Consider the following 25,748-nt stretch of genomic DNA (forward strand, 5'->3'; position numbering starts at 1 on the left):
TCGTATCAAACAAACCTTGATGAATATTACCTGAATTTCAAATCTTTTTCCGGAAATATAAGCAAAAGACATCCGTTCTGTTTGGTAAACTACACTGGTAATGAAAATAAATGTAAAATGAGAAAATATTATACTCACTAATAATACATAATTTTCAAAGCATTTGTTGCAACTTGTGTCAGATGCTATAATTATTTATTTTAATTCAATACGACTGAACTTAAAATGTCACTTCTGCGCATAAGTTAGGGCCGAGAACATGCAAACACGTGATTGACAATGTGATGCGAAATGGACATATGTTGGAATTCCGGTGTGTAGTTTTGTTTAAAGTGGAATGTGATTTCTGAGAGGAATTCAGTAGTTACAGCTGAAAGGCATTATTTAAGTGAAAGTCAAAAATGGAGAAGAATGGCAGAATCGAAGGAGATCAATCATAAATGGAGCTCGCCCAAGATCTAAATAACCCTCAAAGCTGCATATGAAGAGTTTGTAACCGTTTTGTAAGTACTGGACTGGTACAGGGTGACTAAGAGCAACAACTGCATTATAAGGCCGTTTTCTGTCGGTGTCGGCTTGAAGAAACCGCAAAGCGACTACAAGAGATTTGGTTTATCACGTCCAGGCTGCCATAGAAACTCGAATTAGCCTTTGTGGTGATGCACGAAGGCTTAAAGACATTAGATTGTATGCTAGAAAAAACAATGGTTTGTGTCTCGCTCGCACCACCTTCCAGAAGAGCCTGTGTAAACTCTTTTCATCGTCATATTCAGTGGAGCCAAGATGCTTGAGCCTGAGAATCGTCAGAGACGAGCCGAGATATAATCTGAACAATGATTCTAGACGTGTTTTGATCTGGAGTTCGGACTCACAAACTGTATTGCCTTGTCAGTGAAATAGCCTGTCTCCGCGACCACGCTTTAAAGCAAAGAACGTCTATGTATAAAATACATATTCTTTGCTTTAAAGATTTGGGGAAAAAGAATGACAAATGGCTGCAGTGAACTGCATATCTTTCAAGGACGTCTTGTAACCCCACGGAGGTTTGCGGACGAGAAACTGGAAGTCCAAGTTAGACTGTTTAGGGGTGCTATTGTCCCAGAGTTTTCGTTAATGAATGACAATGCTTGGCCTCATCGGGCGTATGTGGTGTCCAAATACATGCAAACAGAAGATATTACTCAAATGGATTGGCCACCGTACTCAACTGACTTGACCTGATTGCGCATGTGTGAGATGCCTTAGGGTACCCATTATCAGCAGGCCAAATTCCTCCTCAGACCCTCTAGGAGCCAAGTTCGCTTTTAGAAGAGTGGTGTGCAATTTTACAAAACTTGATCAACTAGTCTATGAAATAAAGATGTAAAAGTTATTGTGCTGAAAGCATATCTGTCTGAGGTGACCATACACCATATTAAAAATATTTTTTTCACAACAGATGACTTAATTTTTCCATCATTTTCCAATTTCCGTAAATCTGATTTTAATTTCAATACTTTGCGAATAATGAACTGCCGAACATTGTAATTTATGTAAGCTAATGCAATTATATAGATTTATATTAATAATTAAGTATCAGTTACGCTTTATTTATCACTTTCCTTTACTTTTGATGACCAATGTACATTTTCAAGTGTATATCAAAGCTGAGACTTGTTGCCATTCCACCATCCTTACAGTCTAACATATCTATCAGTGTAAGAAAGTAAAAGATTTTAAAATACCATAAATGCTGCTTAAAAATTTTCATCTTTATTTTTTATTAATACATGTCATTTATAATTTAGTTGCACATGTAATAATAATTGCAGCAGCAGTATGGCTATTAACAAGTATGCCAAATGCTATGTATTACATAATTCAGCCACTGAACAAGGCATCCGGTAAAATGTTTGCCATATTGCTGCTCATTTCTGGGGTAAATATTTAAAAAGGAAAATAATCAAAGTAATTTTTGTAAATTTTTATAGGTAGTTTGTTGAGAAATAAGGAATTGAAATTTTATTTTCTATCATGAGGAATGTCTAAACATCCTCCAATATTTTTCCTATCTTAAAATTGAAAACATTAAGGAATTATATAATAAAACAATTATTCTAGTATGAAAATTTGCAGCCTTCTTGGAAATGAAAAGGGCAAAATTTTTTCCCCACAAAGTTAAGAAGATGGAAATAATCCGAATTCATAAATACTTACTGCTATGGACTGTTAATGACATTTATTGACGAAATCATAAATAATAAACTGCTGTTTTCTCTTTTTCTCCTTTTTTATACTCGCAGCTACAGCATAAAATCTTTTGATTTGCTCTTGGATGCGATTTTATTCTGTGAGACATAAGAGAATTCCTTATTTTGTTTCCTTTAACGTTTCAGGACGGTAGATGATAAAGGCAGCAGATGCATTAAAAAGCATTTATGCTTTTGAAAATCATTAAGGGACAGTAGTATTCTGAATTAACTTCCGAAAGATGAAGGCATTTTATGGAGAATATTACAAATAAAACTATTTCAAATTTTAAAACGGCGAAATTGTTTCCAGCTTATTCATTTAAAATGTCTGATTATGTTAAAATTACCAATTTTGGCGGAAAAATATATTTTTCCATTACTTTATTAAATACAGCATATAAGTAGATTTTCATATTGAAAGCTTATTTTAAGTTTTTTCATACGTTAATCAAAAACATTAATTAACTAACATTAATGAAAAATAAGGTATTAAAAATTTTAAGAATGCTGCCAGGCCTATAAATGTGGGCCTATAAATCACGGGAATTTGCTGTTTAGAATACTGTAAAAAATATGTCAGAAATTAATATTTTGTTTTAAAAAAAGTTCCGAAAATACAATTTCAAGAAATTATTCAGATAACAATTACACATTAAGAAATATCTGACAGCTTATATCCATTATAGTAACCTTGGACTGGCATCGGGACACTATATATTTTACCTATTTTGTTCTAGTTAGAACTTTGGTGGAGTTGAATGTGTACACAGAAATTTAACTTCTAACCAATTTACTCAGTTATTTAATAGTTTTATGGAGTCATTTAGAATTCTTTGATGTCAGAGTGAAGAAATAAGCAATACCGTCTACGAGATTCGAGCTCAAGACTTCCAGAATATCTGCCCTGCGTGCTGTATCGCGAAGGCTTGCGGAAATGATGGAGAAAATTACCTTATAGAAAATTACCTTATTACCTTATTACCTTATAAATTACCTTATAGATGTTGTTGCTGGTGTTACCAATCTAACTTTCTAATTTGTCTGATAATAAGCAGCCTATGTTCACGACATTTGTTGTGTTACAAATTCAAATGCGCCTGTCGTTGGCAAGAGCCTTGAGCACCACACAGGTGACAACCCGACTTTACTCAGTTCCGGAAACAATTTTGTAAGACAGCACCCCGAGCGGGACGCGTTAGAGGGTTTCCTAAACTTCGACTGCTACCATCCACCTCTCGAGTGCCTTTGCGGCTAGTAGCATATTTAGAGTGCCTCCATGCCACACAGACACTATACATTTGCAATCATCCATGCTTTATCCGGGATTCGAACTCGTGTCTTTCGGTGCGGAAGTCAGAATCACTAACCACGCTCTCCGTTGGGCGATTGTATCTTATAGTTTAATGGTTAAAGTAGCTTATGTTTTAATAATTAGTATTTACTTTGTGTAAGTGAAACGCATGTGTAACGAGAATAACAGCTGAAATTTTACTCCCGTGTTAAGTTCCTGCATCCCCCGGTCCGAAAAGATATATCGTTTCGCAAATTGTGCCACTAACAAAAATGATTCTGCTGATAAAGCTGTTGCTACAGTGAGGGTGTTAATGCTTTAAATATTCTTGAAGCAATTAATTTTCCTGAAAGCACACATCAGAACAAGTTTTAACTACAATATTTTTGCTGATGTAATGGTTTACATTGTTTAACGCGCTTTCACTAGTTTTGTGAATCTGGTGCAAGGAACAAACAAAACTAACAAAATGCATATTATAAGTATATCATTCTCGTTTCTGGGCAAACTGGGAGGGATTATCCGAACGGGAATGTAAATCATTTAATCATTTAATCTAAACACATAGCAGATTCAGAATATTTCATGCGCAAAAATGAATGATGCTACCTTAAAATTTTTACTGACGCAGTTAATAACTAGGCTAAATGAGATAGTAGTTTCAAAACGGCACCTTTGGTTGAATTGCTATAAATAGCGTATTTCTTTTAAAACTAATACCACCAAATCTTATCACCCTGTATTATATTTAAAGAAATTAAATACAGAAGAATCTGCATGAATGTAAGTATGTTTCTAGCATAGTGAAAACCAACGGTACCTAGCGCCATCAGTTTCTGAACAACGTAGACCTCCACCCGAATTTGGGGTCCTGTAATCCCAAATTTCGAATTTGGTTTATTATTTCTTTTGTATTTTATGAAATTGTAACGCATTTTTGATTAACAAACTCAACGATTTCAAAGCGAGCAATGGCAACCTTGCGCGGAAAAGAAAACATGTTTGTCTTCAGTACGCCAGGCTGTCTAACGAAAAATGTAAAGGTACGTTGTTTTGAAATATTTTGTGATTTTGGCGTTGAAACGAATTTTATGTGGCGTAAGGGTCAAGAACGTGATATTTAATAAATAAAGTAAACCCACAAATCCTTAATAACAGAAAAACAAAACATGTTTTATGAAGCCCTCTTATTTTTTTAAGAAAGCCGAAGAAAGCCGAATATTTATATCATGAACTGAGACAAAACTGAAAAAAAAAAAAAAGAGAAAAATGTATGCCAACACTTAACGCGGCATCCGTAATTCTAACGCTGTGCCACATTTAATTTTTTTGTAATATTGCTGTTGAATTCTATATGAAGTAAGTGCGAACGAAATGGTGGTTAATAATAATAAAGCTGAAAAGACAAAAAAAAAAAATGTTTTAATAGAAGCAAGTGTAACAGCAGATTGGTAGACTGCGAGCTCAGTGAGAGCGTATAAAATGTTAACAAACCCTTTTAGATGCAGTTAAAATCTCAAACCTTTCAGATTTGTTTTCTTTTTTTTTTGCCTATTTCTATTCTTAAAATTTTAATGACTACTTTAATGTTCAGTGATGCAGTTGTTTGATTAGGACGATCACAAATATTTCGTCATTATTCATTTTTTCATGTTTTCCATATGTATAACTGTCAGTATAAAATTGATACTTTTAGGTACATGCTTCGAGAGCAAATGCTAAATTCTGGACATCTTTCTGAACTAACAATTCATGTGGTAGAACGCCAAGATAATGGACTGTACACGTGTGTAGCTTCAAATGCCTTTGGACAAGATGAAAAGAATAATCAGTTAACTGTGCAAGGTAAGAAAATTTTCAAATACAAAAATTTGAATTCTTTGTATTATAAGTAATAAAATGATAAATGTTGCTTAAAAAATTGCATATCTTCGCATGCTCAGGAAAGTTTGGTAGTCTCTATACATTTAAATTTTAACGCAAGGTAAATAATTTTTATTCCATTTACTAATTAACAATCCATTTAAAATATTTACTATTTATTTATAATTATTTTTTGGAAAATTAATCACAAGTTAAAGAAGGAAAAGCATAATAAAAGAGATTTTTAAAGTATATATTTTCTCAGTATTTTTACAGTATAATATATGTGTTCTTGTAGCGTCTGGCATAATAATTCGTTATTTCTAAGCCTCATTACTTACCGAACACGAATAGAGTACAACTATGGAATTTCTGATGTATGAAAATATGGGGCACATGAACTTTGGGTCATTGTAGTTCCCCGATGACCATCTTGGACATTCAGTATTCAATCTATATCTCTTAGACGTGACTTATGGCGGCTGTTATTCGTCTTCGTATCTAATTTCTTAAACTTATTTCCTTACTTACCATTATTTAAAACATGTTGATCTGACCTACGTATTTCATATTACCTTAGATCGAACTCTCAAATCAGTGTAGTAGTTTTCGTGACCGAAAATTAATTTAAAATTCGAGAACATTTTGAGGCATTTCTTTAATTTTGAACTGTAAAGCATATTTTATTTTTAATTCTTGCATAACGATATACATCAATAATAATCACTGTGGAACTCGTGATGTTAAACAGAAACATATATAATCGGTTTCTATTAAGACCCATTAGATCCATGAACAACTTTCATGTAAGATATGATAAAAATGGAAAGTCTATGGATTGTTATAAAATTGATTTATGCGATAAACGTTACATTAATTAGTTTTGCCAGTAAAATCAGAGAACCTCATTTACATCTGCAAATTTTCTAATATAAATTTAATGTTTTTATGGTATATTTATTTATGTAAATATGTATTATTGTATGGTATTACTATGTATTATTTTATGGTATATTTATTATATATATATATATATATATATATATATATAATTTAAGCACAGAGAGCTGTTTTTTGAAACGAAACATAAAGTTTATGGCATGTAATTTTATCTCAGAGTGAAGCCGAAAAGGGACAGTTTGCAAAATGCCATTTATAACTAATATATGCTTCTAAATTAAGTAAAATCTTTTTTTATTATACCAATGTTCCATTATAACGTAAATTTAATGCATAAGATCACATCTGAATTATAATACAACTGCGCTTTAACCGAAATCTATGTATGTTCCTTAATAGTCGTAGAACGCTTACAGTTTCCCATTACTGAGCCAGTAATGGAAACGTTGCCACTCTCGGAATAACAAAAGGAAAATAAAAGTGAAATGATGCAAACAACAACATCAGGTTATTTTTAAAGCAAGAGAGAGGAAAATTAGCAACGCCGTCACCAGAATCGAACCATGGACCTCTGGAATACACGCCTAGCGTGCAGACCACAAAACTACGAAAGCGTGCCAAGAAGGCGGGAAAAATACCTTATATACTCTCCCTTTTAAAGGGCGACTGAGCTTTTTAGAGGACCCAGTCGCCAAATCCTGGGTGGGGAGAAACATCATCCACCACCTTTTCAGTTCGGGCGCCAGTATAGAGACATTAGGTGTTTTTGGAAGCAAGAGTCTTGAAAGTATTTTTTGGAAGCCTTCCCCGGGAATCGAACCACAGACCTTTGGAATACGCGCCCAACGTGCAAACCACTACACAACGAAGTCATGCTAAGAATGCTGGAGAAATGCCTTAAAGACTAATGAAAATAACTCATTAACTATGAGAACTAAAACTTTATATGTAGAAATTATTTATTTACACCAGAGACATCTGATATATTTTGTTGTCCTTCAGTATGGTCACCAGCGTTTTATACATCTGCCAGCGATACATCTGATATATTTTGTTGTCCTTCAGTATGGTCACCAGCGTTTTATACATCTGCCAGCGATGTAGGAGTCCTTCTATACCAGTAGCAACGTGCGCTCTAAAGGCCGTTTCCACTGGGGTTTATCTCAGCTAACGGACACAGCTGACGTAGCTGACTTATCTCCAAAACCAGTTTTCTCCATAGATTAGCAAGTTCAAAAATCTGAATTTCAGGCACAGCAGAGCTAGTCGGCATATGGAACTGACTCTTTTAGCTCAGATACACCCAAGTGGAAACGGCCTTTTAGGTTCGAATGGAACAGTCACATTGTTTCGTCTCTGGGAGAGTTTGGAAATTGGAAACGTTTCGTCTGTGGAAGAGTAAGTTGGAAACATTTGTCACGAGTGGTTTCTATATCTAAGGAATAAAATCGCAATCACAATGGCTAAAATCCGGGAAATGCTGAATGGTAATCAACTTCTCAGCTCCGTCGAGGGAACGAATCATCCACAGGTTAGGCTGCATATACCTGAGCACTGTGCTGTGAAATGGTGAGAAAATTTGTCAAAATGTGTTGTAGCTTCCTTTGCAATGCAAGTGATAGGTCGAAATTTTTCGATGTGCACAGGTTAAATATAATATTGTACATTAACGGACTCCTTGAGTTACGATGTTGGATAGGATGACATCATAGTCATACTTGAGTATAACCGTAAACTCCATATAAATGAGGTTGTGTTGAATTTTGTATTTGAGGTGGATACCGTAACAAGTGCCATTTGTTGGATTGGCGTCAAGATTTGGCTTTGTTTGCTCTTCACCCCATCAGATCCATTCTAATAACACGGGGTAAAGAAATGATTGCTTTCAGATGCTAGTTCTGGAATTATATTATGAACAGCATCTTATCGTTAACAACTTCTGCATTTCCGAAAGTTTATTTCTATTTCTCTAGTATTCTAAACCATAAACCCATACGGGATTTCTTCTATTAATGGGACATGCACGTAGTTTTGGAACATATACCTTTATACCTTTTATTTTGAGGCACCTTAGATATCAAACTAACGGATGGCATACATGAAAAGCTTTAGTTTTGTTTCGCTACGTATATATAGAAGGGTTGCTATTATGTGCGTTCCCATCCACCTAATATTAGGTATCTACAAGCATAATTTTCAAGCATACTTTCAAGTATACAATAATAGACAGAATATCATGCATAATATTAGAAGTAAGGTATCCCAGCATAAATTTATCCATAATATTTACATAATATTTACACTTTTTTCTTCTAAAGCCGTTACGATAAGCATTTATTTTACTGCAGATGAAGGTACAGAGTTATTTGATTTCCAAGAAATTTCTTTTCTATCTTACGAGTTCGACTTGTTTACTGAAGTATGGATGTTTATTTTGGTGCACCAGTTTCGCAAAATGTGCATATTCTAATTTTAATCATAATAATTATTCATTATAATTCATGGAAAAGTTAATTTTATTAAGCTAATTTAGTAAAGCATAGCTAAATAATAATATAAATTAAATAATTTTAATACTTATTTTTAAATGTGATTTTAATTTCGTATGAAATATTAAACGCGTTAAGTTCTTTTTAAAAATTTCAAAAATTTTTAGATGATTTTGATTACTTTGCATAATTTTAAATCCAAAATCTAAAAATGCTAATTTGTCTACTTTAGAATATTCTTTTAACTAAATAATGAATTTCTTCTAGCAATGATTTACATAAATAAAAAGAATGTCAAATGTTATTTTCATATACTTGTAAATATGCAGCACGGAAATGCATAAAGTATTTCACCTTCATTCACCTTTTTTTTACTTTGATAAATAGGTTTAAAATACGTTTTCGCAGGAAACATATGCTAGTTAATTTAACAGAGATTTTTTATCCTTTATTGATTTTGTGCGTTAAACTATGAAATTTTAATTTTCTCGTATTTTGAATGCTTCGCAGAAAAGCAAAAAAATGCCTTTAACTTTGTTTATAGCTTTTCCTAAGAATAACGAAGTACCTGCTTTCGGTAAAATTCATTTGTCTTGACAATACAAAAATTGATTTAGTAAAGTAGACGCCCAATAGAGTTTTTCTCCTTTCCTGTAGAATTGTATGTGGCTGAAAACGAAATCCAATATATTTTACTCTAGAGTCACTGCTCTTCAAGACTGTTAACAACCGTACAACCATTAGGGAAGACTTAATTTTATTTTATACATTCTTCAGATCAATATTTTATTCAGCTGTAGAGATACATTCAAAAATGTTCCTTTGAACTATAACTCAATGTACTTCACTGCATGTTCTGTTTCGTTTATTAAATTAATTTTGATGTTATTTATTTCGTTGTAAAGCATCAAAATATCAAATGTACGTATATTTTATGAAAGGATTTTCTTATTATTATGTTTTGAAAAGTTTTAAAATTTTTTCAGTTGGTTTGCCGTAAAATCAAATTTTAATGTAATTTTCTGAAAGATTTATTTAAATTACATTTATTTTATATTGTTTAATTTAAAAATGGTTTTTACCATGTGTTCGAACAGGTACGTGTCTTAAGTATAAGTCTACTTAACAACAGTAGTCTACATGGTATAAGTCTTAGGTGTTGGGCGTTTTTCACTGAGTAGTTTTGCGCAATTTCTGCATTTTCGTATGCGCAAAATGCCTTAATCTTCTCCAAAATCCATCATATATATATAAAAAAACAGGAACAGGGTTTTAACTCAGAATGTATAGCTCAAAACGCTTTTAGCATAATATAGTGCCTCCCAAACTTTAAATCTCGCAATCCAATGTAATTTCTCCAGCTTCCTGCTTCCCTCCTCTCCGGAAAAGGAGCGAAGAAATAATTTTAGAATGTTATAATATAATGCTGAAATAGTAATAATTAAATTATTTAATGATAAAAATAAAAGTTTTAATAATAATAATTGATAATGCTAATTATTTAATAGTAATTTAATAATGTTAATAATTTAATAAAAATGTTACTAATTTAATAATAATAATGACAATTAAATATATATATATATATATACAGTTATTAACAACTAATTAATATTTTTATGTAACTAACAAGAAATATTTATACTTCAATAACAAAAAGGGGAATCTTACTCACCAAATTTTGTCTACAAACAACTCATTTATGGGCTGATTACACTTCTGGAACAACTCATTTTATGTATAATATGTGTAAACATTAATGGAAATTAAAATAAAATAATTAGAATATTTCAGATAATTTTATAGTGTTTAACGTCAACAATAGCGTTGTTACAGATGAGAACAAACAATATACATGATTTTTATTAAACTGCTAAATACATTTTAATTGCAATCGCTAATTTATTAGCGTTTAATTTATTAGCGTTAATTTATTAGCTAATTTATTATCGTAATTTATTAGCGCTAATTTATTAAATATTGCTCTTACATTAACATTTAAATACGTGCATACTCGTTTTGGTATGCATAAGTATGACAATGTGTATATTGCATGATTGAGTTATTTCATGCAATGTTTATATCCATACAAATTTTGCAAAATAGATAATGAATAATTTGCTGAAATTTTAAGTACCTCAATCTGAAAATATTATGACTTTGTTAAAATGAAGCTTGCACAACTTAAATTTTCTGCACGTTCCCTAGTTTAACTTCCGTGTAATTGCAAAATGTCTCAAATTTTGACAATAAAATGTTTGTAGCTTTATATATATTAAAAATAGATTCTAGAATTATCACGATTCTAAAAGTTTCCTCAATCACACACTTGTTAAACATCTGTTAACTTTCGGCTTCTTGTAAACTTTTGAAACACGAACGCATCTTTAATCTTTTCTCTTGAGAAAAGATTTTACCTCTTTAAAAAAGCATTTAACGAGCTTCTAAGATATCCGCTATGCACGTAAACTCCATTTAAGTTCTCACATTGCTACGTTTTTGACAAAGCGAAAAGAAACAAAATTTGCTTTTAACTGAGTTCCAAGCTGCATAGCTATTTAAAGGACACATTAAAAGTTGGAACTCTTCCAACCCGCCTATTTTGAAGAAGCTATAAATCATACGTTTAATTAGAGTTTCTACTTAAATCATTTATAAAGTTGCTATTAAATTTTCTTTAGCATGAATTTTGATGTATCATTTATTTAGAACGTCCAGATCCACCGGCCAATTTGGAAGCTATACATACTAGCGGGAGAAAAGTTGTTCTACGGTGGAGCAAACCTTTTACTGGAAACAGCCCAATTGTGAAATATGTTTTAGAATATGTTGACGGAAAAGGTAAATTTATATTTACTAAAATTTAGATTTTGTAAATATTAATAAAAAAAATAAAAAATTGAATAATCACGGAAATTAATTTTTATATTTTGGGATTTCAATGGCATATTTAAAAACCCACTTTTGTAAATGGTCAATATTTATTCATTTTACCAATTTTATACATGAACAGCAAATCGATTCAGTTTTTAATTATTTTGTGCCCAGATGATATTAAAATAAAAATAATGCATTCCAAAAAAAGTTATTTATGAATACTTTATCATATAATAACTGTTACGTGCACTGTCGCAAGGTAATATACATTTTCCTACTTCGCGACTTGTTTTTTTAACACACTGTGGCATAATAATTATAAATATATGACGTGCAGATAAAAAAATCTTTCAAGTTATTACTAAATATGTTTTTCTAAATAAAGTTAAAAAAAAAGTTTTTTCTAAATATGTTCAAAATTAGGTAGCTGTGTTAAGTTTTTATGTTTTCCAAAAATTGACTTTTTTTTTTTTTATTTTTTAGAAAATAATAGAATATATTCACCATATATGTTTTGCCTCAATACAGCAAGGGGGGATTTTGCAAAATAGATAATGAACTCTGCTGAAATTTAATTGCCTCAATCTGAACATATTATGAGTTTATTAAAATGAAGCTTGCACAAACTTAAATTTTCTGCACGTTCCCTAGTTTAACTTCCGTGTAATTGCAAAATGTCTCAAACTGCGATAATAAAATGTTTGTAGCTTTATATATATTAAAAAATAGATTCTAGGATTATCAGGAGAGAGAAAAAAGAAAGGGAAAGGTCTTCCATAATGTTTGAAACTCCTATGAATATTGAGTCTTGTAAAACCAAAACCGCCGCATTTCGAGCACTTTATTTGTGGTGTCATAGAAAGTATTTTTGTCTTTGTTTAAAAAAAAAAAAAAAAGGAGTTTTACGAAATTGTTATCTTCATTGAGAGTTTTTGCACACTGCATTTGTGGAAATAATATTGATAAAAATTTAAAACTCTTTAGTTCATCGTCTGTAGTGGAGCACAAATGTGCCAGGAGATTATTTTGGAAATGCTTCCATATATTGTGCTTCACCAAATGCGAAATAAATCATCCGTAAAAATTTTTAGACTCTTATTGACTTGAAGGACATATTGAAGTTGAAGGACATATTGCCGATACTGTATTGAAATGGTTCAGTTAAAATAACAGCAAACAATCAAACTATATTTAACGTCTTTATGATTATTTTTAATATAAGTGCGATATTTAACCATCATGTATATTAATATAAGTAATAATATCCTTAAAAATATCATAGAACTTCTTTAATATTTCCTGCATAATCCTTTTCGAACCTTTTTGAGTAGCATACCTGGTTTAACATTGTACATCTTTCTGAAATTCACGAGAATTCATCAATAGCTGTTACGATAATTTCAGATTTTGATGTTTACTACAATTCCGTGTGAAAACAGTAAAATATTTTACTAGAATAAATGTTTATGCAATTTCTAACATATATATATATATATATATATATATATATATACACATTTTAAGTTATATATATTTGGGCTGTAAGATATAAAATATGGAAGAAAATTTAGCAATAATCATTATCCTTTAATTCCTTATTTTAATTTGGCTACTTCCTCTTCCTGGCTTAAAACTGCTAAGTACGTCATCTGAAAATTTATCCATTTTGTGCTTCTTTATTTATAATAGATTTTTTTAATAAATTCAAGAAGTTAGTTTTATTACTATAGAATGAAGTTTACAACTAAATTTTGTTTAAGAAATTTTTAATATGGTCTAATAATTGGAACTCTGGAGATGTATTTTACCATTTGGGAGATAGACGCAAGTTTCAGATTTCACTGGCACCATTTTAGGAATGTTCTCTTCACCAAAATCTCAGGTAAAGATTTGAACTCACGACAGTAAAGTGGCCACAATAACACTTTGATTTAATATGAACAGTTTCAGCTATCATGAAAATTTAGGGCAGAATTTAGAGTGCTGATTCACCCAAACACCTCCTCGAATAATTGTCCTTCTCACTGCCACTTCGGGGGAATATCCTTCCCCCAATTCTCCCACTATCCTCCTGATCTCTCTCACACAAGTAGGTACAGGGACGAAATGGGAGTAGTCCCCAAATCTATCTGCATTTTCATTCCTTAAAGCATTAGTTTATATCTCTTATGTCTATTTTCAGATATGTAGCTTATATTAATTTCTACAATTATTAGTGAATTAAAGTTTAGTTTAATTTGAAATCCAGAATTATTAAACCGTATTTCGACTCATTCCTGAGCAATAAAATTTTATTTAGAGTTTTACACCCATGTTGTAATTTAGTGCATGCATTTAGATTAAATGTAAAAGAGTAAATATGTATTGCTTTCAAGCAGGTAGAACACGCTCTGATTTAACCCCCCCCCCACACACACACATTTCTTAAAATACCTTCCTTTATTTCTACCTAACTTGAATAATTTTCTGCAAATATGGAAATTTACAGTCTGCCTGGGGAATTAAAACGAAGCTGATAGGAAAGTAAATTAACATAAAATAACTGATTAAAAACTTAAATGATGCTTCAAAAACCTTTAATAACTTTGGATTATTCGGATTAATTGCTAAAAAATTGAAGAAAATGTTAAAGTAATTCAGATTGTGCTATCAACATATTGTCCTTTTAACAACGTATTAAATTGTCAGCAGTTTCGTGGATTCCATTAACCTGAAAAATGTACATGACTACCAAATTTACTTGAAAACATCCTATTTTATATACAACGGTGCACGGAATAATAAAAGCTGATATATTAATGCGTTAGTCATGCTCCAAGAATTCAGAATGTACTTTTGTTTATCAAAATGATGCAGTTCTCTCAAATTTCGTTAACAATACCTTTCTTGAGTTGTATCTAAAAATATTCTTTGAAATATACAACTTGAAAAATAAATTAAAATGATATAAATACTTTCAGTACTTGACTAAAATACAAACTAAGTTGCGCATTTCTATTTAAGAATGAAATGCTTTTGTTTTCAACCTTTCATCCCAAATAAGCCCTTTCATTCCTTTAATGGCGTTTACTTTTGTACCAACAGAACGAAAATTCAAGGAATTCCGATTTATATGTACCTGAGAAAATTTCCTGCACTTATGATAGTTTCTTTATTTATAAATTTTATTTAATTTATAATTGCGAAAAAAAGAAATAAAGTAAATTTCAAAACTCACACCTTGTAAGACATTTTTACACATATATAGATTTTATAAAACATGTTACAAGCTTTTGTAGAATTTAAGAAGTTGGAAAAGTGAAGTCATATTAATTATAATAAGAAAAGTACGTTCTTATTAATCTTTCTAAGGGTTTCAGATAGAGAAATGCATTTTTTATATCTGAACATGAATAACATTTGTAGAAGAGGTCTAATCAAAATTATTCTTGCTGTTATACACTGACATGTTGGTGCTATATGTTACAAATGTGTCAATGCAACAAACGCATTTTTACATGCGCCCTAATGTAGACCCAAAGATGTGCCTCAAATTATTACACAAATCACCAAGAGGTGTCTTAATCACCAAGAGGCACCAAGATATGCCTCTAAAGAAAATATAGAGGCTCTTGTCTCATAATAGAAGAAAATGCGGAAAAGGAAACCCAAATACATTCTCAAAAGAAAAAAAAAGCTCTTAAAATTCTCTAGATTTTCAGTGTGATGGGTCACAAAATGTCTTAAGCACCGTCTGTACGACGAAACATGTCTTCGAGTCTTCTTCATAGACATGTCACCTGACAGTGTTTTGTTTATAGGGTGATTTTGTATCTAAATTGCTTTGAAATAGTAAGTCAATTAGATCAGTCAAAGCAGATGACTTGCTTTGTATCCAATAGGAGACCTCCAGTCATCTCCCAAGAAACATAATAATTTACGAAGTTTTCAACGCCTTTATTTTTTGGAGCTTAATTTTTTAAATAAGTCGTAGTAATAAATATATGTCTTAATAACAGACAGAAAGAAACAGTGATTAAAAATTAAAACTGCAAATTTGAAAAAAGTTAATGAAACTGGAAAGAAACGCAATTAATTGTGAAACGTAATGTTATTAGCTTAATTTTTTAAATAAGTTGTAGTAATAAATATATGTCTTAATAGCAGACAGAAAGAAACAGTGATTAAAAATTAAAACTGCAAATTTGAAAAAAGTTAATGAAACTGGAAAGAAACGCAATTAATTGTGAAACGTAATGTACATCTACATGTATAGAGAATGGGAGAGACAGAGATAGGCATGTACCTAACACAACAGAGATATGTTCCCCCGAGTGGGTGGACTGGAACAGCCGCCACAACTTTCTGTTCGGAGATATGTTTCGTCATATAGACGAGCTTTTACGAAATAATCAGCGCTCAGAATTACTTATATGAAATTTTCACGGCACACAATCTTCGTGATCATAATGGCCTTATGATCATAATGGCCTTCGTGATCATAATGGTCTTCGTGATCATAATGGCAAAATTTGTATTCATATTGTTAGTATAAGTCACAAAATTATGGATTTTAAGATCAATGTAAATGACATCTTTTTGATGAACCACTGCCGAAAATGCACTAAAGAATTTGATTCTGTAGAGTTAGAAGTTTTCGAAGTTGTTCCGAGAGGCACTGCACCAAACATGAATCATTATTGTGTCGACCGCGAGGCTGATTCTCGGTTTACAGTCTATATCAAGAGGGATAATACGGAAGTCGGACGAAGTAATACGGTGTAATTGAAAGGGCACTCATTAGAGTAGATAAATTTGCCAGAGTAGATAAAAAGGCCAGAAGAACGACAATTCTTCTGGCTTTGCAGATGTCTTGTTTAACATACAAGAACAGGAGAACTTTCAGTACATTTTCACAATACGGTAGATGGAAGAATGAAATCTGGGAGTTATAGTTCTAAAAGCATAATTTATCTAAAAATAATGTGTTTCCTCTGCCCTTTGATGATCAGAACTTCAGACTTATTTTCATTAATAGCAAATCTTCAAAAAAAAGCGCCAGGATTTATTTTAGCGGATCTTGTACTTTAGCTAAAACTTGGTTTAGAGTCGCATATTAGATAATGTCTGCAGTATCATCTGCAGAACAAGCAGTCATATAATTGGAACATTCGTGGACGATTTAGAAGGTCATATACATATACCATTTATTGTATTGGTCCAAGAATGGATCCCTGGGGAACTCTATCCCCCATACAATTTTTATCAGAATAAGTAATTCCATATTTTACACAAAAATATCTTTCAGAGAAAAGAGAGTATATTTAAAATAACATAGCATTCAAAATCAAGTTGTTTTGGTTTGCATATCCAAACTTTATGCTAGACGCAATCAACATTTCTTTGTGCATGAAATTTAAAAATATGGAATAGATATATGAAAAATAAAAATATGAAAGTTGGATATAGAGTCACACTAATTTTTTTTTCTTTAGTACCTGAATATCGTATTCGTATCATGTACAGAAACTAATTCAGCTACACAGATTTAACTCAATCCCTTTACTATCTTGAAAGAAAACTAATGTAAATTGCATACTATTTATACACAGTAAATATGATTATTATCGGGTTTTATTATTAAATATTTAATGTTGTTTTTTGTATGCCCGTTTTTATTCGAAATATCTTTATTCACAGAAATGAAACTAAGAATCTGATCAACCATAATTAATGAAATTATCAGTGTAGTTGTCACGATTAGATACATTGTGGCAAGCTGCGAAATTTTCAAACACTTTTACGTTATTATTATATTATGTTTTTCAGTTTAATCTGAAACCCTTCCATAAGATTTCTTGTGCATCTATTATAAATATATTCCTACTATGTAATAAATAATAAATGATGTTTTTATGTTCGGAATTTCTTCATATATTTGAAGTAAATTAAACTTTTAAAGCTTAAAGTAGAAAAGTCATATTTATTTTCTTTAATCTTTTGAAATATGCAAATCAGTTCGAATTTCAATCTCATCTGCAAAGAGAAATGTCGGAAAAGAAAATTTTGCGGAGAGAATTAGTATTTTTTTTTGTTTCCAATTTATTACTTTTAGCCAGGGGCCAGGGAAAGCTCTGAAGGTGTCAATTTATTATAAATATCCCTTTTAAATTTATTCAAAAGCGGAGAAAACCTTTCTAGTAATGAAAAACAATTTTCTACATCGTTTCTTTTATCAATCTTAAATTAATTTTATTTTTCCCTATAAAGATGGATGGAACGGACGTATTAAGGAATTGTTCGCTGATGGTGACCAGCTTCAGATCAGCGTGGAAGATCTTCAACCTGTCACCCAGTACAGCTTTAGATTGGTCGCCGAGAATTCAGTAGGGCGTAGTCTTCCCAGCATTCCTCTGAATGTCATCACAGAAAGCGAAGGTACGAAGAAACCATTTCCTTCTCTTTTTTGAATTTTACGTTTTCCTCTATTCTTTGTTTCTCCTTTCATTTGACTTTTTTTTCGTTGTTTTGCGTTTTGAGCTTCTCAGTTTGTTTCTTAGCAATAAACAGGAAAGGAATGTTTTATTGTTTCCCTCAGGGGTGTGGCGGTAGAAGACAGGGGGTTCGGGATGTCCTTTTCAGAGTTTAATGAAATTGCTTTCCCGAGGGGAAAGGAAGCCTTCGACTCGTTTTTATTTTCTTTCTTGGTGTAAGACTTTTGTTCTTTGGTTACCTTAGTAATGTGGCCAATTTAAATCTAAATCTCAATGGTGGATACAATTCATTCTTTTATTTGATTTTCACTGAAAGGAAAAACACACTGCGATCAAATAAAAAATTAATTTTACTCGAAACCTTTGCCATCAGAAAATCTAATTTAATGCTTTTTAAACTTAAATAGACCTTGAAAAGTTAAAACAAAGCTTTACATTCATGTTTAAATCTAATTTTAGAATGCCGCAAGAACTTAAAGAAAACTAAAACCTAATTAAGATCTAATTATTGGCTATTTGATTTATGCAAAGAACTTTATTTTAACATTTTATAATGTTTGAGTTATAAGAACAAAGCTTCAATCTTTACATTAAGAAATACATTTTTAGCATAAATATGCTTGCATTTTTGTGTACGTTTTAACTTAGATATACCAGAACATTTAGGTGAAATGAAATTTTAGAGCTTCTAATTGAATTTTCGAAATGTTTTTAGGCCTTTCGGAAAGGCTGTTTTGCATTATTGTGTAGTTTACATTAATTATTAAATCGCTTAATATTTGATCAGTATAATTTACCTGTAGTCTTAACTTGAACTCTTACGACTTTTCTGTATCTTTCTAGTATTTTGTGTTGATTGTAAATGTATGATTGTAAATGCTTAGGCATTGATAATCATAGTTATGTTTCGCTTAACTTTACTGTATTACCTAACCTTACCTTATTAAATCAAATGTATTCAACTTCAGTTAACAAACAAAGGTATAAAAACTCAGCTAAAGATTTATTTGCCAAACTGTTGTGAATTAATGAGATACTATAGGTGGGGCTATCTCTTCCAAATGTATTCAAGTAAAAACTACTTCCTTTTGTCGTGTGAAATCAAATCATATTTAAGAGACTTATAGTTTAACTGCGATATTATTTTGTTAGTTAATTTTTTATTCTTTTTAATATTACTTCAATTGGTAATAGCTTTATAGCAGTTTAACTCAAAACATATTGATATTCTTGCATCAATGCAATTAAAATATTTCTGAAGAAATAAAAGTAAAGAAAAAACACAATTTTTGCTAATTTTTCCCAACATTATTTAATTAGTTTTTAAATATTTAAAATTTAATATAGGATATTTTGCACTTAAGAACTGAATAAAATCCGAAAGAAATTGGAATACGTCCTGAATTAAACGCAAAAGACTTTGAGATTCAGTATTCTAAATTCTAATTATGTATGAAATCAATAACATTCAAAATTTTAATCTTAAGTTCTTTTGCCCTCTAAATGAGAGCATGTGTATATTTTCAATGGTTTTGCAGTGTAGAGTAATTAAATTATATATTGCTATTTATAAATATACAATCTATTTAATATTATTGCTAAAATGTTTGTTATTATTACTTTTACAATTGTAGTGCACAGTAATTAGATTTCTTGAAACATGAGACATGAAAAATATGCAATGCCCTCATCAGGACTTAAACCCTTGATCTCTCGAATACTCAGAGAATATGCTTTGAATTAGACCAAGAAGGCATGCTTACACCTTAAGGGAGAAAGACGCATGACACATTAAAGAGGAAATACTCTTTTTTCTTTAATGCTTAAGGATGGAAATCTTATATACACCACCTTTTAAAGGGCGACTGAGGACTTAAGTACCAAATCACCAAATCCTTAGTTCGGGCGCTGCTTGGTGAGTCATTCGGTTATTATGAAGTAGGAGACGTGAAAAATGTGCATTGCCCTCACCGGGACTTGAAACGTGGACCTCTCGAATACGTGTCGAGTTTGCTTCCAGTTTCACCACGAAGGCATAGGAAAGAAGGAAGAAAATACCTTATAGTAGTGCACTTTGTTTCATTGAAAAGTTTAAACAAAAGTTTTCGTTCAATTTTAGCTTGAACTGCCACTCACAAACTCTATGAAACAAAGAAGCGCGTTTAAAAACTGACCAGCAGGCTTTTTCCTGGTATACTCTTGTTATGTTTCTTCTTATATATATATATTATAAAAATAAGAATATAATGTGCGGGCCGCTAAAACTCAGAAATGGGTCCCGGAACGATTAAGGGAGATATATGGTGTGTTAGTTCTATATGCCCCATCCATGAAGAAGGTTCCCGTTTTTACTTGAAGGGCGTGGTTTTGAACATATAAGGGCTGGACGTTTCGCTGTCTAGAAATTTCTAGAACTGTCCAGAACATTCAAAAGCATTCCACAACATTAAAGAACATTTCAAATCAATGTGCAACATTCCAGAGCACTCTCGAATGTTGGAAATGCTCTGGAACATTGTGGACCATTCGAAGCCTTTTTGTATGGTAGGGCTACCCGTTGGTAAATGTATGTGAAGCAAGATCCGTTGTGGGTTCCAAAGTCAGCTTCTTATCAGTTAAGTGCAGTGAGTGGAAAAAAAAAACAATGGAGGATCATCCAGTAATTATGAAATGCCAAGTATACACAGTAGCACTAGGCCGAGTATACACCGTACCACTAGGCCGAAAATACACCGTACATCCGAACAACACCGATTGTTTCTAGCTTTGGATGTTGCTACGCTAAATACGGGGACCAACAAGTTTCACAGATATCATGACTATTGACGATTATCTACGCCAGATTTACAGAGAAGCATGCCAAAGCTTAGGACTACTGGAAAACGACAACCACTGGGAATTAACACTACAAACCAATCTCACTCACAGCGTCAGCTGAACAAACCAGAGACTTATTCACCATAATTCTAACAACATGTAACTCATCGAATCCAAAACAGCTATGAAACATTTTCGAAGAGGGTATGAGTAATGACATACTGTACTAAATACGACAAGCTCTTCCAGAACTGGCTATCCAATTCAGCAACGATATCTTCAATGAAGCACTCATTCGCGTAGAAGATAAATATTTAGCAATAAAAAAACAACCATACCTTAGTAAAACTTGGGATGCCAGCACCATGACAAGATGGTTTTAGTGTGCTAAAATTCGAAATTACGAAAGAAAAATGCTATAACACAAACGAGCTACTCCAGTACATTGCTCACAAGAAACCACTCCTCAATGACAATAACAAAATGTACAATGTTATCATGGATTGGATCAAAAATAACACTGTCTGAATTATTTACTTGGACGCACCAGGCGACACCGGAAAACGTTTCTAATAAATCTATTGCTGGTAGAAATGCGTGCTAAACGGTACATCGCACTCGCAATGGTATAGTTCGGCATTGCCGCCAGATTTATGGAAGGAGGACAAACTGTCCATTTCACCCTACAACCATTATTGAATATACAGAAGAACAAGTCTCGGTATGTCAAATGTCAAGGGCATCTGGACGGAATTAATAACAATTTCGTCCAGAACACTGTCCAGAACTGAACGGTCAGTAGTACGAAAAACAAATTAATTCTTAAACAATTTAATTTGAACTTCTAAAACAAGCTAAAATTGCCTTCTGGGACATGTAAAACGGCATATAAAGTCACTCGAAGAAATGAACAGGACATTATAAGACTTTCGAGGAAACTCTGAAGTAATGGAAGGAGATCTAGTCATACTCTCACGAGATTTCCAGTTATCCCAAGTCAACACCAACAGACGAAATCATTCATGATTGAAAAATTCACACCTCTGGCCACACATACAAATACTGCGACTAACAAAAAATATGAGAGTTGAACTATCGAAAGATGAAAAAATAGCACAATTTGTTCAAGACCTTTTACAGACAAGCAAATGCACCTATCCTACTGACTAGACGACCGGTCTCATTGAACTCAGCAGTGATTTATGAAGCATAGTCACTGCTGGAAATGAACTCATCGACCAAATTTATCCAAGCATTGTTCATAACTATCCTATTCCTTAGTTGCTATTTCAAAGGGGAGTTTTGGCAGTTAAAACTAATATTGTCGACAATATCAACTTTAATATTCAAAAGAAAATTCCCTCTGAAGAGAGACTATACAAATCGATTGACACAATGGGGAACGTTGAAGAAAGGGCTAACTTCCCTACAGAATTTTAAAACTCTTTGGAAGTACCAAAAATGCCATTACACTGCCTTCGACTGAAAATTGATTTTCCGATGAGACTACCCAGAAATCTTAACTCACAAAACTATATAATATAACAAGGATATTTGTCAAACAGCTGTCGAAAAAAATTACCGAAGCCGAACTTATGACTGGAAAGGACAAAGGAAACACGGTATATATCACCAGAATGTCACTGATATCTACTGAACTGCCATTCAAAATTAAACGAATACAGTTTCCAATCAAATTAGCCTATAGTTTGACAATTAAGAAAGCGCAAAGACAAACTTTAAAACATTGCAACATCAGCCTCAAACACTCCTGCTTTTCTTACCGTCAGCTATACGTAGCTTGCTCTCGAGTAAGAAATTCGAAAAATATGTACATATATACGTCGGATAACAAAATTAAAAGTGTTGTTTATCAACAAGTATTTTATACAGTTAGAATATGTTTTCGATAAAAATTTATTGCTTGCATTGTTAAAAAGCAACGGTACCTAGAGGCATCAAATTTTGAATAACGTAGTCTTCCAATGTAGTCCAATTTCGAATTTGTTTTACTACCTATTTCAAATTTTGTAAAACTTAAAGGAATTTTTAATTAACAAACTCAACAAGGAAGCAATGGCAACACTGTACGAAAAAAAAAATATTTTTATCTCTAGCGCGGGAGACTGTATATCGGAAATTCTAAAGAAAATCTGTTTTTACATATTTTGTGATATTGCTGTTGAATTGAATTTTATGTGGATTACGTGCGAAAACGTTAATATTTGATAAATAAAGGTAACACGCAAAAATTCAAAATAACGCTCTTTTGGGTGTAATATAAAATCTGAAAGCTTTCGGATTTCCATTTTTTTACATTTTTATGTTATATACATTATTTTTTAATTTGTTCCACCTTTATTTGTATATCTCTTGAAGTGTAAGACTGTATTCTGAAGTATTGAAATTATAATTTTTCATCCATTATTTGCTTTGAGTAATTGTTGTTTCTGTTGAATATTTTTTTTCTATTTTTCATATGCTCTAAACGCAGCGCATTTCTTCTTGATAAATGATATTCTTCAGCGTATTAAAAATAGTGTTTTCATAAATCCGTGTCTACGATAGTTCATTATTTCAAAGCTTATTAACAGTGAATTTCCTGTTATTAGTTACTTAAATGCACTGAAAATCTACATTATTGCTGCATATTATTATAATGTAGCTATCTTTTTATTGTTTTATTTTTATATTAGTGCCTTTCTGATTTGAGTAACTGCGACTTGTCATTTAGTTTGATCTTTAAATATTTGTAAGCATAAATATCGTTTTCATAACTAATGTAGTAACTGACTAGATAATGGAAATCATTACAAAATTCTTCTTATGAACATTTTAGCAAATCTTTTCTATTATATTCAGTTGCATTGCATAAGGGGAAATAATATGCGAAGATAATGTTTTTTTATTATACTGAAGGTAAGGTAAAACGAAAAAGCAAATGATGTTTCTTTAATTACTTTTTTCATATTTTTCATTACTTCTCTCATGCTTGTTTTCATTATTTCTTTTTCATTTAGTTCCAGGTGCGCCTCCGAGAAACATTCATGTTGTTGCCACCGACTCCAAAACAATACATGTGTCCTGGGAGGTAAGATATATGCAAAATTCCGACAATAGTGGAACTCTAATTATAAGCGCATTTGGGTGGAAAAAAGGAATATCGGGTACTGTCTTTTCACCGCGGGACGTATATGAATTATAGAAACACACTCGAGGAAATTGTTTCACCGTCCATTGCATTTCATTTTAGAAAATGTTATATAGTTAACAAAATTATTCCTATTTGAATATTTGTAACATATTACGCAATGATGTTATTTTTTATATTCCTTAAAGGAGAATTTGTTTTTATTTCTTCTAGAATAAAAAAAAAAAGTTTTTATTCGCGTAGAACTTAGAACCCAAACAGTTATTTTTTTTTTTTTTCCTAAACTATAAAAGTAATTTTTCCCTTTACCCTTTATGTACAGAGTAGCGCAAAAGTACCTTCACGATTTTAACTTGAAAAAAAAAAGGTACATGAAAAGTTAAGTAAATTTGTATTTTTAAATTCATAACACAAAGTGTGTTTCTTGAAGTTTTTATTTACGAAAAATGTTGTCTAACAAATGATGTCCCCTTTCGCGATGAAAAATTATAAGCTGTTTTTAGCACATCTTCCATCTTCGCAGGCTTTCTGTCTTCCTCGCGTCTACTACTCATCTTGTCTCCTTGTCTCTTTAGATTTGGCCACAAGTTGCAATATCGTGAGGTTAGAAGGAGCATATCTTACATTAAAATATAAATATCGTCGAAAGTTTCTCTGAATAAAACTAAACTAACTTCTTCCGTTTAAAAAAAAAAAAAAAAATACTACCTTCATTCTTTCTGCAGACATGCATCGCTCCATATAGAAATTCAAAAGTATTTTATTTTAACCTAAACAGAGAAACTTAATAAATACTAATTCCACAAAGAACTATTGAAATTAAAAAACGTGAAGGTATTTTTGTTCCACCGTCTATACAAGCTATTTAATTTCAGAAATGCCTAAGCTAATTAAAAACACTCAGCATACATTCATCTTAATTTATTTAAAATATTTTGACATATTTAATGGAATTTATTAACTTTGTATATTACTTGAATTAAACAAAAATAAATAAGAAACTAAATTTTTAAAAATGCAATTTTAAAGCCTAAAAATAAAGAACAAGTGATTCATATAGCTTGAAATCCATATATCTGAAATGCAAATAACTAGAGTTCTACTGCAATTCGATGTGAATTTTTAAAATTTATATTGAAATTTAAAATAATAAATTTGTATCTAATTACAGTTAATCTTGTGCTATTAATTTCTTTTATTTATATTTATCTTTTGAGTTATGTTAAAAATACAAATTTATGTAGTATAATTATATATATAAATTAAAGTTGTAAATTATTACTATTCTTATATGTACATTGGTAATAAAGAATTTTGTTAAATAATACCTTTATATAATTTGTGGGAATTAATAATAAGATTTCAATTACATTCATCACTTAAATTATCATTTATATTACTTTTCACATGTATTAGCAAATTCTGATCCAAGTTATTGCAGGACTGTTAGAACTAACGATATGCTTACAAATTGTTGAATTCTAAAAATGCCAGGGCTCTATTTGACCACTAAGTTATTTTTTTAAGTCCACTTTTTTTTTTTTTTTTACTTACAAGATGGCTTTTCTGTAATAAGAATGACAAAGTGTATCCTTTTACAGAAAATTCTGAATTGACTACTGTAGTTTTCAGTGTATAATATCTATTCTCGCCACT

General features: G+C 31.4%; 1 protein-coding gene across 1 annotated transcript in view; it reads left to right on the plus strand.

The window, feature by feature from the left end:
- The window catches only part of LOC118193455 (cell adhesion molecule Dscam1-like), an 809,657-nt gene that overhangs the window by 665,434 nt on the left and 118,475 nt on the right, over positions 1-25,748 (plus strand). Inside the window, exons 15-18 of the mRNA XM_085823336.1 lie at positions 5,219-5,367; positions 11,484-11,615; positions 17,901-18,068; positions 23,962-24,032. Of these exons, the coding sequence (XP_085679462.1) occupies positions 5,219-5,367; positions 11,484-11,615; positions 17,901-18,068; positions 23,962-24,032 (520 nt within the window). The remainder of the gene's footprint in view (positions 1-5,218; positions 5,368-11,483; positions 11,616-17,900; positions 18,069-23,961; positions 24,033-25,748) is intronic.

This window comes from Stegodyphus dumicola, chromosome 9 (genome assembly GCF_044657685.1).
Source record: "Stegodyphus dumicola isolate Sdum_Otavi_A_Nest chromosome 9, ASM4465768v1".
NCBI lineage: Eukaryota > Metazoa > Arthropoda > Arachnida > Araneae > Eresidae > Stegodyphus > Stegodyphus dumicola.